The following is a 17,172-nucleotide window of genomic DNA, read 5'->3' as shown; positions in this document are numbered from 1 at the left end:
ACTTTGATGACAGTCAGGATATTTACATGGTCTCTAATGGTCTCCCTGAAGTATGCTTATTAGTTACAAGGGGGGGGAAAGCAGCAGTAATTATATAGTCGAGAAATTAGACAACAACTCGACCAAGTGGTCAAAATTAACATCTGTGAGGGACAAATGGACATCCTGCTCCGTCAGATGTGATGCCCTCGGAAGGACACAATATTCCTTTTGTAGTATTAAGGCAGAGAATGAATAAACTGAATCCAGTCACAAAGCAACATCAAATAGACAAAATAAGGAATGTCTAAAGGCAAAAAAAAAAAAAAAAAAAAAAAAACATTAAAAATCTTCCAGATTAAAGAAAGCTAAAAAGACATGGCAGTTAATTGCACTATCTTGCTCTAGACTGGATCCTTTACTGGAGGGGGATTAAAGGTACAAAGGAAATCTGGCAAATCAGATCTGACATTTGTCAGATGAGCTGACAAAACTAGAATAGGGGCGGAAGACTAGATAAAAAAGTATCGATAGCTCTGCTGTGGTTATGTAAGAGAATATTCCTATTCTTAGGAAATGCACACTGAAGTATTTAAGGTAAATGGCCATGATGTATACATAACTTACTCCTAGTGGGTATGTGCACATGTATATGTAATACACATACACACATAGATACATGCATGCATATGTACATATACATGCAGAGAGTGAGAAAAGCAGATGATAAAAATGTTAACAATAGATGAATCTAGGTAAAGGGAATATGTGGAGGTTTTTTTTTACTTTTTCTTTTTGCAAACTTTTTCAAAGTTTGAAATTATTTCCAAATAGAAAGTTTAAGGGAAAAAAAGTACTTAAGTAAGGCCCTAGTAAATATTACTTAATTTACTCAAAACCAGCCTATTTTCTTAAACATTGCAGCCCTTAGTGTGACAAGATGCAAAGATCTATTTATTTGGAAGAGTTTTCTTTCTCAATCCCTGAGTGTTATTTAATCTCAAAGTTCAGGCGAAAATAAATGAGGATTAATCCTGCAAGTTCACTGCTTTTGTTTCATTTCTGGGTCTCACTTATTCTGCCTTAGGTACTGGCTGGGACCCACCAAAACTTCGATCAATTTTTCCTTCCTAAGGAAATGAAGAGAGTCCTTAGATTTCCCCAAAACTCCAGGGCAAACTTGTCCTCTCACCATTAAACTATTTTATATCAAAGGAGACTAAGCTGTCTCTCTAGAATTCACCCAAGAAAGAAACTGCAGCTCCTACTCAAACCCTTCGGCAGTGTTTTCTGTTGACACCTTAGTAGAAATTGTGGAAACAGTTCACAGTTAAAGCAGTCCCTGCGGCAAGATCCCGCACACAGGGCAGTGGTGGATGCAAGCTCCGGGTCAGCCTTCCTACTGGGGACTCCCCAGGCAGAGTGGGGGGCAGAGGACTCAGCAATCACTTCCCCTTCTTCTCCTAGAGAACTTTATTCATCTCTCCAAATTTTTAGTAAACAGCTTGAGCAATGTGTGTTTATTCAATAAATACTTAATCTGAAGATATTCTATATTACAGAGACCAAACTTTTTAGTCTGTTGTGTTGCTTTGGTGTAATCATCAAATCAAAACTTGCAGTTAAGGAAATGCAGGCTGTGAACTCCTCTGTTGACTGGAATGCCCTCAACCACAAGTCTGTTCTCTATGTCTGAGTCTGTTTCTGTTTCATAAATAAGTTCATCTGTATCATATTTTAGATTCCATATATAAGTGATATCAAGTGGTATTTGTCATTCTCTTTTTGACTTACTTCCCTTAGTATAATAATCTCTAGGTCCATCCATGTTGCTGCAAATGGCATTATTTCAGTCATTTTTATGGCTGAGTAGTATTCCACTGTATATGTGTACCACATCTTCTTTATCCATTCATCTGTCAGTGGCATTTATATGTACCACATCTTTATCCATTCATCTGTCTGTGGCATTTAGGTTGCTTCCATGTCTTGGCTATTGTAAATAGTGCTGCAGTGAACACTGGGGTGCATGTATCTTTTCAAATTGTGGTTTTTTCCAGATATATGCCCAGGAGTGGGATTGCTGGATCATATGACAACTCTATTTTTAGTTTTTTGAGGAATCTCCATACTGTTTTCCATAGTGGCTGCACCAACTTACATTCCCCCCAACAGTGTAGGAGGGTTCCCTTTCCTCCACACCCTCTCTAGCATTAGTTATTTTTAGACTTTTTTTTTTTTTTTGATGACCATTTTGATCAGTGTGGGGTGGTACCTCACTGTAGTTTTGATTTGCATTTCTCTAGTAATTAGCAATGTTGAGCATCTTTTCATGTGCCTATTGGCCGTCTTTATGTCTTTTTTTGGATGAATGTCTTCTTAGGTCTTCTGCCCACCTTTTGATTGGGTTGTTTGTCTTTTTGTTATTGAGTTGTATGAGCTGTCTGTATATACAACAAAATTTAAATGAATTTGTAAAAAAAAAAAAAAAAAAATGCAACTTGAAAGAAATGCCAGGATAAGTGCTTGCCATATGGGGCTCCGGGCAGTGTGAATTTACCCTTCTCCAGGGTTAGGGCATCTCAGGTGGAGATTTGGGGAGTTCTGCCCTAGGACCACACACACACCAGTCCTACCACCGTGGAGGTGTTGGAGGCACCAAAGTGACTCCCATCTTGGCCATTCACGCTCCCCATGCTGAGAACTTCACTGAGACTGGCTTCCCGAGGTCGGAGCATCTCATCCTGGGTGCTAACATGGGGAGGGGGGTAGAGAAAATTTTGAGCTGTCCCAGAGGCTACAGTGTATAACCAATATAAAGTCTTTATTAGAAAACTACTCCTGAAACCAAAACTCAAGTTTTTGCTGGTAGCAGCATGATTTTAGAATATCAGTTCTGTATTTATAGAAAAGATGTTCCAGTAATCCCAGGCCCAGCAAAAGAAGTCAAAGATTTGAGTAAATCAGTGTAATAAAGAGGAGAGGAAGGAATGGCTTCAGTGTGTAAAGATACAGTTTTACAGCTGGTGGAAGGAAAAAACAGAATATGGCTGGAAAGACCGTAAAGCTACGTAGTTCAGTCTTCCATCGAAGCTTCTACCACCTTACTGTCTTATTGTTACCAAACTCAGCTTGGATGCTTCCAGTCATAGGGACTCATTTCCTCCCTACTTCATTATTATGCCTAACTCTGACTTCTAGAACATTCTTCCTTATACTTGGCTGAAACAGAAGGACGTGTGGGAAAAACTTTACTTTCTCTACTTTTGCTACTAAAAGGAAGCAGGAGCTGTGGGCATGGTTTAGGAAGGGTGCAGCAAGACATGTGGCTGAGGTGGGGACTTAGCTGCAGAGACTTCAGCAGATCAGAACTCTTTGAAACCAAATCCTCGAAAGTCCAAGAAACATACTAAGGGTTTTGACTATAACCTAACATTGAGAGAGTGGATAAGGGAAAAACACTAACGATTCATTCTTTTTATTTACTTTGAAACTTATTTACTTTGTTTTTTAAAAAAGAATTATTTGTGTTGGTGGAAGTTGTTTTTGCAAGCTTGTAATTTTAATAATAAAGTTGGGAAAGAATGATAATATCTGCTCTCAATTAACGTGCTATTTACCGCTTGGGTGATGTGGCAACATGGTATTTCCAACTGGTTTCAGCAACCCAAAATGCAGAATCAGGTCATTATTTGCGAAATGAATAACAAATGTACAGAGGTCATTCTAATTGTGATGGAAGGTCAAGTAATTATGAAGATATATGCTAGTACATACATGTTCTCCTAACAGCTGATATCACTCTCATAATTCCAAGAACCTTGGGGTGGGGTAAGTAAAGAGAGCAGTTCATGTTCCTGCCAGTTAAACGGAAATATTTTTCTCTGATTGCTTAAACTTATACACAACATGGATAAGAACTGCCGTTCTACCTATTCTTTTTTTTTTTTTTTAAGAGAAATTGATTGACATTTCAAGGTCTTGATCTAAAGCACGTGGGACATAAAAATCCCTCGGGGAGCTTTTTTTAAAAGACAGAGAAAAGATGCCACCCCCAGGGGATCTGATTCAGTAGAGTTGGAGTGTGACCCAGGAGTCTGTATTCACATAAGCTCCCAGCTGTTCCTATTGGTGCTGGTGATCTGGAAACTTTTTTTTTAGGGTAACGGATGGGAAACTTACTGTGTGTGTGAAGTGTGCCTTTACTACCAGAAGGTGGCTCCATAACATATTAAATCAGGCACTTTGCAGCTGACTTAGCTGGAAAAATAAAGGCCTGGAGCTTCTCTCAGTTATCTTTTGGTGAAAGGGGTGGGTGGGAAGGGGAAATAGAAGAGGGTGCAGGAATATGGTGTGCTGGGAGGAATAAATGTACATTAAACTAATTTTACAATCATCACTTGTTATTAGCTTCTCTCAAAAGTATTATAGCAACACTGTGTTGTTAAAAGGAAATCTTTAAATATACCAGAAACACTTGATGTCTAACAGCTATAAAAGGCAGAGAAGCTCCGAGGATCTTCCTGATCACCAAGCTTTCACATCTGGAGGAACAACCTTAGGGCTGTTACTGCTACCTTCACTCTTGTCTCAGGACAGAATCCTGGTTGTGGGCCACAAATACTGGGTGGGCATGAGGTGATGCCACACATGACGACTTCCTGTTTAAGCTGCTGCTGCTCTCTTACTCAGGTTCTTAAAGACGCTCACCTGGGTATGATCAGGGTCTGGGTCACAACCACGTGGTCTCTGGCTCTAGCCCTAATCAACAAAATAACTCACCCCCAGCTCCTGACTCATTCCTGATGTCAGGAATGTCTGAGGTGTATCATATGTGTTCACAAGGCATTATGCTTGGTGATCTCTCCCTTCCCATGGAGGCTCCTGAATAGCCCGAGCTGCTACAATGATGTCACTCTTCCGCAGGGTAGTTCTTGCTGCTGTCATTGTGTTTCTCAGCACCACCCATATTGGTGACATTTCCTCATTCTACTCTGATCCTTATCACATAGTTTCGGGGACTTGAATTGGGGAAAGGAGGTTGGGAATGACTAGAGATAAACTCTGCTGTTATGAGGCACAAAACAAAGCAGGCTTACACTCCCATCTCATCTTTCATTTCTCTGGCTCCTCATTTCAGTTCCTCACCCTCCCCACACCCTCCAGCCAGGAAAAAAAATGTGAATGAGACATCGCTATGGAACTCAACACATCGAACAGGCTCTCTCATCTCCAGGCAATGTCCCTGGAACAAACACGTGACTGGTTCTAATGCTATTCAAGGTCTGTTCCTTTCCCATCTAGCACTCAGACTGGGAAGTAAGGCAGCACAGGGTCCTAGATGTAGAGCCAGAGACAGCCCAGCCACAGTCTCATTAAGTCAGTGCGTTTCTTCTGAAGCTTTTAGGGTGCCTTCAGTCAAGCGAAATCCAGGCCATCTTGCCCTGCCAACCAGACATGTCCAAATGGCAAGCTGTTTAGGGACTTGCTCTGGGACCATCAGTATTCATTTATGAAATGATTCCGAAGAAAATGAACCATCTTAAAAATTTCCAAAATATAATGTAGCCTCCAAGAAAGGGTAAAAGCCTGCAGTCACCTCTTCAGGAATTCAATAGGGTCCTTGATCAAGTAATGGAGAAAAACATTTCCAAAAAGGAAAACAAAATTTGTAGATGTACTCATAGAAACAGGTTTGGTTGCATATAATAAAAATGGATGGGGGCTTCCCTGGTGGCGCAGTGGTTGAGAATCTGCCTGCCAATGCAGGGGACACGGGTTCGAGCCCTGGTCTGGGAAGATCCCACATGCCACGGAGCAACTAGGCCCGTGAGCCACAACTACTGAGCCTGCGCGTCTGGAGCCTGTGCTCCGCAACAAGAGAGGCCGCGACAGTGAGAGGCCCGCGCACCGCGATGAAGAGTGGCCCCCGCTCGCCGCAACTAGAGAAAGCCCTCGCACAGAAACGAAGACCCAACACAGCCATAAATAAATAAATTAATTAAAAAAAAAAAGGATGAACAATTTGGTGAGAGTTTCAAGTGATGAAAATAATTCCAGAGACAGTCAGGCTGTCCACTTGGGCCCTAGAGTCATAGATCCTTGGAGATAAGAAGTGGGAACGAAGAGGCAAGCCCCATAGTTTAGAAGGCCATGCATTTAGTCTCTGTGTGCCAGAGCTTCTGCATGCTTTCTCACTTTTTTCCTGCTTAGATAACCGACTTCAATGATCTACCTGAAAGACTGTATTTCTCCAACAATTCTTCATTATGCCGGAGTTGTCTTCCTAAAATACAATGTCAATCATTTTACTCCCCTTCTCAAAAATCTGCAATGGCCCCTTTTATCCATAGCAAAAAAAAGGTCCAAACTCTTTAATGTACTTTGGTCATAAACATCCTTTACCAGGTTTACAAAAATAACGGGTAACATATAATGAGAAGCCACTGGCACAATGGTCAAGAGACTGGAGTCACAGCTCTGCCACTAACTAGCTATGAGCTCTTGGGCAGAGTTATGTAGCCTCTAAGCTTCAGTGTCCTTTGTAAAATGGGGATAGGAATAGTAGCTAACTCATTGGGCTCTTGTGATGGTTCAGTGAGAGTAAATGAGTTGTATTTCCCACATATCCCACGTGCTGCCACTCTTGTGTGTTTTCTGTTTCTCACATCCCCCATTCATTGTCATAGCTTTGCTTACATTTTCTCAGCTCCACAATCTCTTTCCCACGCCAAAACCCTCCACCCATTTTCCACTTGCAGAAACTTTTCTCAGAATTCCGGACCCGGCTTGAATGTCTCCTCCTCTAATAATGCATCCTGTGGCCGTTCCCCCATCAAATGTATACTTCTTTATTGTCCTCCACATGTACGTCTATTATCCCTTCATTCAGCCTCACGTTACATTTTGTAATTTACATATTTGATTCTCTTTTCTCCTGGATTATATATCATCTGAGGTTCATCAGGTACCAACTTTTATTTAACTTTTCTTCCATTCCTAGCACCTATCAAAATGATTTGTACATGATAAACACTCCCTTGGTGGTAATTGCTAATTAAAATTGACTTGCTTTAAAATTTCAGTCCTGGGGCTTCCCTGGTGGCGCAGTGGTTGAGAATCTGCCTGCCAATGCAGGGGACACGGGTTCGAGCCCTGGTCTGGGAAGATCCCACATGCTGCGGAGCAACTGGGCCCGTGAGCCACAACTACTGAGCCTGAGCATCTGGAGCCTGTGCTCCGCAACAAGAGAGGCCGCGATAGTGAGAGGCCCGCGCACTGCGATGAAGAGTGGCCCCCACTCGCCGCAACTGGAGAAAGCCCTCACACAGAAACGAAGACCCAACACAGCCAAAAATAAAAATAATAAATAAATAATAAATTAAAAAAAAAATTTCAGTCCTTCTATTCATTTAGTTTCCTCTCTGATAAATTTCATAAGACAGTATGTAAGAAAATATTAACTATCCAAATTGTAAATATTAATTTTTATTTTAAAATTATATGGTTTTCCCAAAGCAGTTGTGGCATAGTATAAACATCCCGCTCATAATTTGGTTTCCATTACATTATGTGACAGAAGAATTATTCTCTAATACTTAGAAATTCTTAGCTCGGATTTTTAATGCAAATTTATTTTTTCATTATAAAAGTGATATTAAAATATTATAAAACCTTGGAAAAGAGAGTGAAAACGCAATACACATTCCCACCTAGCAGACATGAGCTGTTTCCTAAGGCCTTGCTACTCAAGGTGTGGTCTGAACCAGAAGCATCAGCATCAGCTAGAATCTTGTTAGAAATGCAGAATCTCAGGCCCATCTCAGACCAACTCAATCAGAATATGGTTGCTTTGGACATTAAAGGTTAGAAAGCACTGCTCTAAGGTACTACCTAGAACCCAGCAGAGCACGTTTTACCAAGCATCTCCCTCCTTCTAACAGATATTTATAGAACACCTGCTATATGCCAAGTACTGCACTAGAGGCTGTGTTTTCACCTGAAAAATTTCTTCCAGGACTGACTCAAGAATATATGGAGAGCGTGCTGCCTTCTTTTGAAATGTTTTCTTAGACAAACCAAGTAGTTTTGACTGAAAGCTGTCAGGCATGCAAAACGTCTCATTGTGAACTCGTTCCACATCTCTTGTTTTCAAGTTCTCACACAATGATGTCTCTAAGTCTAATGTTTAATGCTTTCTTATTCTGTGCCTTCCTTCCATTAAGAGCTGAAAAATAAGAAAAAAAAAAGTCGCTGAAATTAACATTCCACAGTAAAGCTTAAAGAACACTTTTTGTTTGCCTTAGGCGGCTTTCATAAAATTTTACGTTGAGATTTAAAAAAAAAAATTTTTTTAAGTTCAAGGGAAGCCCAGAAAGGTGACATTTCAAAAGTAAATCTTGGGATATTCCTTCATAGTGTGATTTGGGGAGGGGGGGCGCATTTCATTGACTGAAACAGCTAGGTGACATATTCCCAATATGTACAGCACTGCACTGTAGTGCCCTTTAAGAATCAGAAGCTATATGATAAATAGTGTAGACGTTCTTTTTATTAACCAAGGCATACTCCTCCAGGAAACAAACAAACACAACTTTTGGTAATATTACACAGCTCAAAAGGCTGAAATAGCAGGCTTAAATGAATGTGAATAATAGCCCAGAAGAGGAAATTTAATAAGATGTCAAAAGAGGGCACTATGCAACAGGAGTTATGTGTATAGAAAAGTAGCTGCATTGCTGCTTGTGTACTTGCCTTGGAGATGAGGCGGGGCCATTCGGTGATAGTATCAGCGGACCTGCGGGTCTGTCTGTACATGAGCCGTCAGTCTTCTCTTGGCACACAGGCTGCTCCTTCCTTTTCCCATAAGCCCTCCTAAGTCACTGAGGCGCTGCCTGGCCTGAAGCCCTCCAGAGCCCCACCGTCAAGGTCAGGGTGTTTTTCTTGATTTGCCTGTTTGCCAGGGTGTTCCTGTGATTATCCATGTGCAAAGTTCTCTTATCATTAAAGACCCTATAGTTTACACCGTGGAAAGGGACCATTTGAAAGCGCAGGGAACACTGCAGAAAGCAGAGAAATGGGTTTCTATGCCTACAAGCCTCAGGGCTCGAGGATCTCATTCCAAAATGGGATTTCCAAATAGTGCCACAACATGAACTGCTCCCACAAGGCCGCCGAACTTTGATTTCGTCTATGAAAAGGGGGTCATACCACCAATCCCCCCTGCCTTATAGGGATACTCTGAAGAGCAAATGGGACAAAGAATTTGGAAGAAGGTTCCAAACAACAGGCAATAAAAATGCAAAGTATCATTATTTCCTTCTCTGTAAAATGGGAATAAGTGGTGTGTACGTGAATCTTAATCAGGTAATGGTTGAAACACAAAACGTCCTTGATGTTGTCGTCCAAAGATGATATACTGCACCTTTCTCAGCCTCTCAGCCTCTTTACCTCTCATATTTCTGCTGCCTATGTGGTTATTGAAAATGTAATACTCTCTGTGTAATTGTCATTGTGTGTGTGTGTGTGTGTGTGTGTGTGTGTAGGGGAAAGAAGGAAGGAAACGTATGGTTGCATTTAACCTCTGAGTGCTGACAGCGTGAAAGTCCGGTGGAAAGACCTGTCCCATCCAAGACCTGACTGGTCCAAGCGTGCAGGCTGCAGCGGCGGCCGTCTGCACAGTTGAAGGCCGGAGTAACAGAGCGAGGGAGGCGGGGCAGCGGAGGGGTGGCCGCCGCTCAGAGGGCGCGGACCAATCGGAGCGCTCTCCGCCAGCGGCCAATCACGAGCCGCGTCTCCCGGCAAATCTGCCCGGCAGTGTGGGGCGGGGCCGCCGGGAGTCCGGGTGCTGCAGGTTACACTTCTGAGCGCCTTCTGGAAGCCACAGGGCAGTGGAACCTGTGCCGAGGAGCCGGGGGAGGGAGAGCAGGCAGGCCCAGCTTATGTGCCAGCCCAGTGACAGACATAAAACGTAAATCAGGCTGAGGATGGTGCGTCCGGGCGCTCACGTGTACATAGACCCGCCGGCGTGTCTATCTGCCGTGTGGGTACCTGTCGTGTGAGTGGCTCTGGGCGTGGCTGCTCGTAGGACGTTCAGTTTCTGTAAGATTTATCTCGAGGGGCCTACCTTTCCCTGGCTCCAGAGGGGGAACGTAAGAAGTTTAACGGAGCCGAGTCTAAGCAGATTAAGGGAACAGCGGCTGGGCCGGAGAGGGTGCGGACGGCAGGTGCTGGGGGCTAGGGAACCACGTCTTTGCCCCGTCTCCCCCGGCAGAAAGTCCTTTTGGCAAGATTGGTGTGACAAAGGTGGCCCTGAAGTGCTAGAGAGCCCGGGCAATTATGATCGCTGAGTGAGTGGCTGGCACTGGGCTGAGCCTGAGCAGTTGACTGATAGAAAGGGATGCTAGCAGTTAGGAAGGTAAGGAGGAAACTCAGGATGGGGACCATCTGCTCCCCCAATCCCAGCGGGACAAAGACTTTGGAGGTCTGCAATGCTGACTGGATGGCCTCGCTCCCTCCTCTCCTCCACAACGTCCCCCTTTCCAATCTGGCAATCCCAGGTATTCTTCTATTCTTACTTTTCCCACTGTGTTTGCTTCTGCCATTTTAGTGTTGTTAATGGGTTGGGCTGCTTTTCTATTGTGCTGAGAAAATAATTGTCAGTGACCTTAACTAAACCTCTTTTTTATTTCTAACTAAAAACTTAACACTGAAGCAGCTGCTGTAAAGAGATTTAAGCACGCTGCATCATTGGCAAAAGGGTCTCGAGAATGGAAGCGCCATTTTTTGTTTGTTTGGGTCTTTTTGTTTTGTTTTGTTTTTACTTATAGACTGCTTCTAAGAACATTACCTTCTTAATGTTGGGGCCAGGGTATGTGAGGGGTGCGTTTTCTTGAATCACTCAAAGTAAAAAGGAAAGATCTAGGGTAATGAGTAAAAAGTCATTAACAATTGTAGATCTGGATCAACATTAACACTGTAAAGTATTTCCTTTCTCATTTATTTGACCTTGCATAGCAGAGAAACAAAAAACAGATTAGCATTTAAGAAGAGGTTCAGAACTAGGACTGAGTATAAAGAGACATATTATTGTTGTTGGAAAAGACAGAAATTGAGAATGCAGGTGCTCAGCACAAGCAGTCATTAGGTGTGATGAGATGGTGGTGTTTGAAGCTTTGTCTATATATATATATATATACAGGTGTCTGCCTGGCTGATCTAGAACCGAAGCCTTGAAAAGCACTTCTGCACCAGCCACTCTCTCTCTCCTGGGGCTTTTGTACTGTGACATCACTCTCATTAGATTTGTTAAGTGTTTCCTCTTCCTTCCATTCAAAAGCTGGTTAAAGCTTGGTTTCTAGGGAAGGAGGTTTGGACTACAGTGATCTTGGTCTCATGTGCTGGGCAAGGTCCCAGATCCTGATACTTGGAAAGCACTCCCAGGAGCAGGGGAATGGACCACGGCCAGTCCTTTCTCTCACCTGTAGACATAACAATTGACTTCACCCCTAGTCTACCAGAAAAACTCCCAGCCATCCCTGGGAGCAGTCTGCTTTTTTGGTGGCAGACAAGATGACCTCATGCAACCCCAGGTCTTTGCTTTCTATGCATGAGGAAGAGCCATGCTGGCTTCAGATGCAGCCTTTCCTTAGTCGCCTCTTCTTTTGGAGGTCCTCCAGGTTCATTGTCCTCATGGGCTCTTGTTGCTTTTGAGCAAGGAGAGGGTTGCTAAATCTCTTTATAGGTATGATCACTTGTGTTTCATCAGCCATTGACAGCAGCTTCTTGGGAAATGCCATATGGTCATGCTTCAGAACAGGTCTTTTCCATGTTTAATTGACGCCTGTGAAGTCATCGCTGAAATGACGCACAGGCGTCTCTTAACATGAGTCATTTGTCTTTCTGATGGAATTGTTTTGTCAGGTGCTACAGCAAATAGTATGTGTTTGCAAACAGAATGGCATCTTAGGCAGGCGCTAAATGGCTCTATCATTGGGGCATGCCTGGGTAGGCTGGGGCTTCCTCCTTCCTGTTGTACTTTGGACAGTTCAGACCACAGCAGCAGCTCTGCCCATGGTGTGGCTGTGCACTCTGACCCCATGACTCCAGAAAGGAGCTGGGCATTCGCTCTGCAATCTAGAAGGTGTCTCCCGGTTACTAGGATTGCCAGAGTTTGTAGATAGTGGGGCCTGCTGGAAATTCTGTGGTTAGCCACCGTGGGAACACAGGAATTTCTTCACCCTGCTTTGTGAAGTCCAGTCCTTCTAAGCAAAAAAAAAAAAAAAAAAAAAGTCCTTGACTCCTCAAAAGATATGGAACTCATTGCTATGAATACCTTTTTCCCAGCAGTGGAAGCGGAAGGAACATGAGTGTATGTGTATATATATATATATATATATATATATATATATATATATATATATATAGCTCAAGACAGGAAAATCACATATTAAGTGCCAGCCATTCCCCCTCCTCCCCCACCCCTGCATCCCTGCCTCACCACTGGCTCTCTCTTCCCTACTTCAAGCTGAATATTCCCTGGCTAAAGACTAGCAGTCAAGTTCTGCCAAGACTTACTGAGAGGTTCTGAAATACAGACAGCATTCAGGAAGTGGAGACCACCATCTTCCTCCCTCTTCCTCTCTTCCTCTTACCCGTCCTCATCACCTTCATCATAATAGCTATTATTTACTGAGCAATCCCATGCAGCACCCACTGGCATACATTACCTCAAATCCTTACACCTCCAAGATGGGTAGTAACACCCTCATTTTAGAAATAAGAAAATTATTGTCCAGAGAGGTTAAGTAATTTTCTCAAGATCACACAAGTAGTAAACAGCAGAACTAATATTTAAGCCCCCATGTAGCTGGCTCCAAAACCCACGCACTGTCCCTGTGCCCCTAAGGAGGCCTTGGGAAGTGCAGAGCAGCTGGGGGGAGGGGGGAGAATTCTCTAACTGAAAACCAGTTTTCACAGACTATCCTCTGCAGCAAATGAAAGAATTTTTAAAACTAGGTGGTTTTTGCCTGAGCAATTATAAATCACTATCTAGCTAGATATACACACAGATGTGTGTACATATTATATATCTGTAATATAAATATATAATTTTCATATATGTATATATATATCCCCATATATATATATATACTGGAACCCAGTAAGTTATTCCTATTTGGAATTGGAATCCAGTAGGTTTTCAATTCAAATTTAGAGCTTAGACCTATTCTGTATGTGCATGTGTGCTTGCGTGTGTCACCCCAGGGCGTCTGTAATATTGGGTCAGCTCTGTCAGGGTGGGAGTAGGGTAGGAGTGATGCAGGAAAGGGCAGGGAAAAGGCAGGGGTTCTGACATTAATAGCAGAACCGGGATGGAGTAAACTATGTCAGATCTGAGTGCATCTGCTGCATTTGCCTAAGTCATGATGGGAGAGAGCAAGTGTGAACTTGCACCTCTCAACAAAGCCTTGATGTATTATTTCACTTCCACAACTGTTAAGAACACCTGTTAATGACCACTGTCACCCAAACATATTGGCATATCTTGGAGAAGAACCTCAGAACAATTCTCCCTGCCAACTGTGTAGAATAATTGGAGACCTTAAGGGTAAAAACATCTGGAAACTGCAAAAGTCAGATTTTTAAATTAAAGCTTTGAACTCTACAAACAATTTTGCTGATGTTAGTGAAAGCATGGTTTTCTTTATGGACAAAGGGACTGATAGGAAAAATTTTTTCAATAATGTATACAGCTTTTCAATGAATTCTTCTCTGTATATTTTAGTGCTATTTCTCTCTTTTTTTTCAACCATGTTTTTCCCTTCTTTTTAACAAAGGTAAACTATTTGGTTTATTGGAAAGAATCTTGAACGTAAGGGTCTGGAAATTTGATATTGTTGATTCTGGCTGTGTGACACTGTAGAAGTATCCGAATTTCTCAGAACATAGTTTCCTCATTTGTAATTAAGATGTTGGATTAAATGAAATGTAGAGTCCTTTCCAAATTAAAAATTCTTTGATTAGTTTGAAGGGTTTTTTTTGGTTTTTGTTTTTTGCCTATTCACCTCTAAACATAGAAGAATGATTGGGTTATTTTTGTCGGAAGGTCATTTCTTTTATACCTCTTCAGAACAAGAAATTATTTTTGGCATGTGCAACCAAGGAATCACAATTGCCAGAGGAAACGAGGTCTTCTCACTTTAGCATCCTAAAATCGACTGTAGAGTAGTTGAAATCGAACAGACTCTGAGTACGTTTTAAGAAACCTCCATGCTCAGGCCTGTGGGAGACCCAAAGGTGGATCAAGCTGTCAAATGAGCTTACATCCTAGTGATAGAGAGGTTTACACACACACACATATATGTGTATACATATCTTCACCATACACGATTTTAAAAAACTAATCGGGGTGAATATTAAAACAGAGGTGTAAATAAAGTGCTACAGATACACACAGAATGGAAAGATTAATTTCAGCTTTTAAGAATAGGAACGACCTTGTTGAAAAAATGGCATTTGACGTGAGATTTGAAAAATGGTCAAAAATTTCAAGGAATGTGGCCTGGGGGTCAGGGTTGGGAAGGGGGCTTTCCACTTGAAATAAGCCAATTAAGCTAAGGGATGGAGATATATTGGGGAAATGGCTGGATGACTCCCTCTGCTGCCCTTCAGTAATGCTTTGTTAATATCTTTATCATTGCACTTCTCCACACATTGTTATTTCTAGGTATCTGTCTTCTACATCGTCTGTGAACAACTTGTACACAGAGAACGTGGCTTACTTCCCTTTACAATCCTAAGTCCTAGTACAGGGTAGCAGCTCTGTCATTGGTAACTGCTGAGTGGATCTTTTAGTGCATGGAACAGGAAAGTAAGGATGCTGGAGAAGTGGCTTGCAGCCACCATCATCTTCAATTGTGATCAGAGCTAAACTGAATAGATAGGTTAGGTTCTCCTTCTGGGAATGCCGCATGAAACACTCGGAATATTTTCCAATCCATTTCTTGTTATCTTTTGCATAATTTTCCCGTAGCTCTAGATAAGACTCATCACTGAGCCCCATTAGAAATGGAAATTCTCAGGCAGAGTAAGATGGTCAGAAGGGTCAGAAGCAGATCTCTGTGTCACTTCTGCCCTAGGAACAGTCCTTTCACCCCGCATCCCTTCTGCCTTCCTTCTTCCCTTGTCAAATGTGAGCGTCTCATGTTTCCTGTCTGCCTGCAGCCTCAGCCTGCTCTCGTTTCTTGTTCCCCTTCCTTCCCCTGACCTGGCCTGTATCCCGGCCTCTCCCTTTCCAGTGCCAGCCCTTGCTCAGACCTCCTCACTGCTCTCCAATTCCCGGAGCGTTCTCTGCTCTCATCTTGCTGATGACATTCCCTTCTCTCCTTTTTCACCTTTCTGGAATCCTATCCTTTTCCTATGCAGTCCTGCCTTTGACCACTTGGCAATTTCTATAGCTCTTCTCCTGTGGTCCCTCACTCACTCCCCACATGTGTGACAGGGAGACAAAATCATTACGGGGGCAGGACGTAGGAAATCATTACTCAAATCCTGCTTCTGGAAGTTGGATCAGGTGCATCTCACAGAGATGGGGACCCAAAAGGGTGCAAGATACATTCTGGAACAAGAAGTTTAGTTGGGCTCCACTTTGGGGATCTCATGAGCCATGAGTTGGCCCTAGAAGAGACTCATTGTCCTACAGAATCTGAGGCTGTGGAAAACCAAGGACCAAGCTAAATCTACCAGGGCTGACCCAATCAAGAAAAAAATCACACGGAACCAAAATGGCCTCTTAAGTGGGAATAGGTTTTTGTTATTGTTTTTCATTTTTTTTTCCTCTGGGTGGTCATGGTGAGGAATAAAAAGAGGCTATGATTTAGTGTTCGCATTAGTAGGTTTCTCTTCTAAGGAGGTTCATCACTTCCTGAGATCCTTTCCCTGCCCCAATCACACAAAAGCCACAAGGAACTCAGGAATCACCCATGTCTGTAAGAAGCAGAATCATGGATTGGTTTAGAGTATTAATGCTAAAGCCACACTGTCTGGTTTTGAATCCCAACTCTGCCCCTCACGACTCTGTGACCTTGGGCAAATTACTTAACCTCTCTTTGCCTCAGTGTTCTCTGTAAAACAGAGAGAATAATGGCACTACCTCATTTGGTTAGTGTGAGAATTAAATTAATTCATGTTGCACGCTAAGAACAGTGTCTGTCACAAAATAATGTGTCTTTTAAAAAAATTAATCATGATAGTCATTTATTGAAAGCCTGTGTCTGGAACGGACAACAAAAACAGAGGTGTAAAATGCAGTCTATACCCTCAGGTAATTTGCAGTCTAGTTAAGGAGCTGACCTTCCAATTAAGCCATGTGGCTCAATGTTCTCTGTCTGATCAGATCAGGATAACTTGAATGGTCATCCCCTCAAGGGGACTTCCAGTTAAGGGAAGGCTACACGGAGGGTTGCCCAGGATGTGAGTACCAAATGAGTCTTAAATGCAATCTGAGGGCAGCTGATCAAGAGAGCCAGAAAATCCTCTTTAGCTACTTTGTCCTCCCATCCCTAGTTCAGCTGTCAAACTTTGTCATCTCCAGCCATCCAAAGCCTTTGGGAAAAATTTAAGTCTCTGTGACAGGACCATATTGCTAACTTTGCTTCTCCTCTTCTCCTGGCCCCATCACTTACCCTCTTAACCTAGTCATTTTGTTCCCAGATAAAGAGAAGGAATATTACAAAATGCTTTCCTTTAAACAAATCTTTTTACGTATATAACTCCTTCCCCAGCCGTGGAATAGCTTCATAGTCCCTCCAGATATATGCATCACCCACACATACACACAAACACACACATACTACCCATCACCCAACACACACACACACACACACACACACACACACACACACACACACAATGCGCACACACTGAGCCATGACCTTAGCCTCACCCTCAAGAGATCCCAAATTCTACTGCCTGCTATTGTTTCGCCTTTATAAAGATCCTGCAAGACATGCCCACTGACGTTTCAGATCCTAGGAGCCTGCCGCTGTCACCTGCGTTGCTGCTGTTTCAGACGAGCTTCTGAGGCTGAGGATTTGGTTTCTGACACGTGCTCTGACCTGACCTCTACTCTGTGTGACAGGCTGGCTCCACATCTCTTCCCAGCCTCTAAGAGCTTAATAACTGCAGGCACAC

At 42.7% G+C, this 17,172-nt stretch overlaps 1 protein-coding gene across 1 annotated transcript in view; it reads left to right on the top strand.

Annotated features, from left to right (window-relative positions):
* Positions 1–10,378: 10,378 nt before the first annotated feature.
* The window catches only part of PLCXD2 (phosphatidylinositol specific phospholipase C X domain containing 2), a 44,252-nt gene continuing 37,458 nt past the window's right edge, over positions 10,379–17,172 (top strand). The window contains exon 1 of the mRNA XM_059922168.1: positions 10,379–10,538. Coding sequence (XP_059778151.1) covers positions 10,379–10,538 — 160 coding nt within the window. The remainder of the gene's footprint in view (positions 10,539–17,172) is intronic.

Source organism: Balaenoptera ricei, chromosome 4 (genome assembly GCF_028023285.1).
Source record: "Balaenoptera ricei isolate mBalRic1 chromosome 4, mBalRic1.hap2, whole genome shotgun sequence".
Lineage (NCBI taxonomy): Eukaryota > Metazoa > Chordata > Mammalia > Artiodactyla > Balaenopteridae > Balaenoptera > Balaenoptera ricei.
The sequence above is the reverse complement of the archived record's forward strand: the minus strand, read 5'-3'. Positions and strand labels throughout refer to the sequence as shown.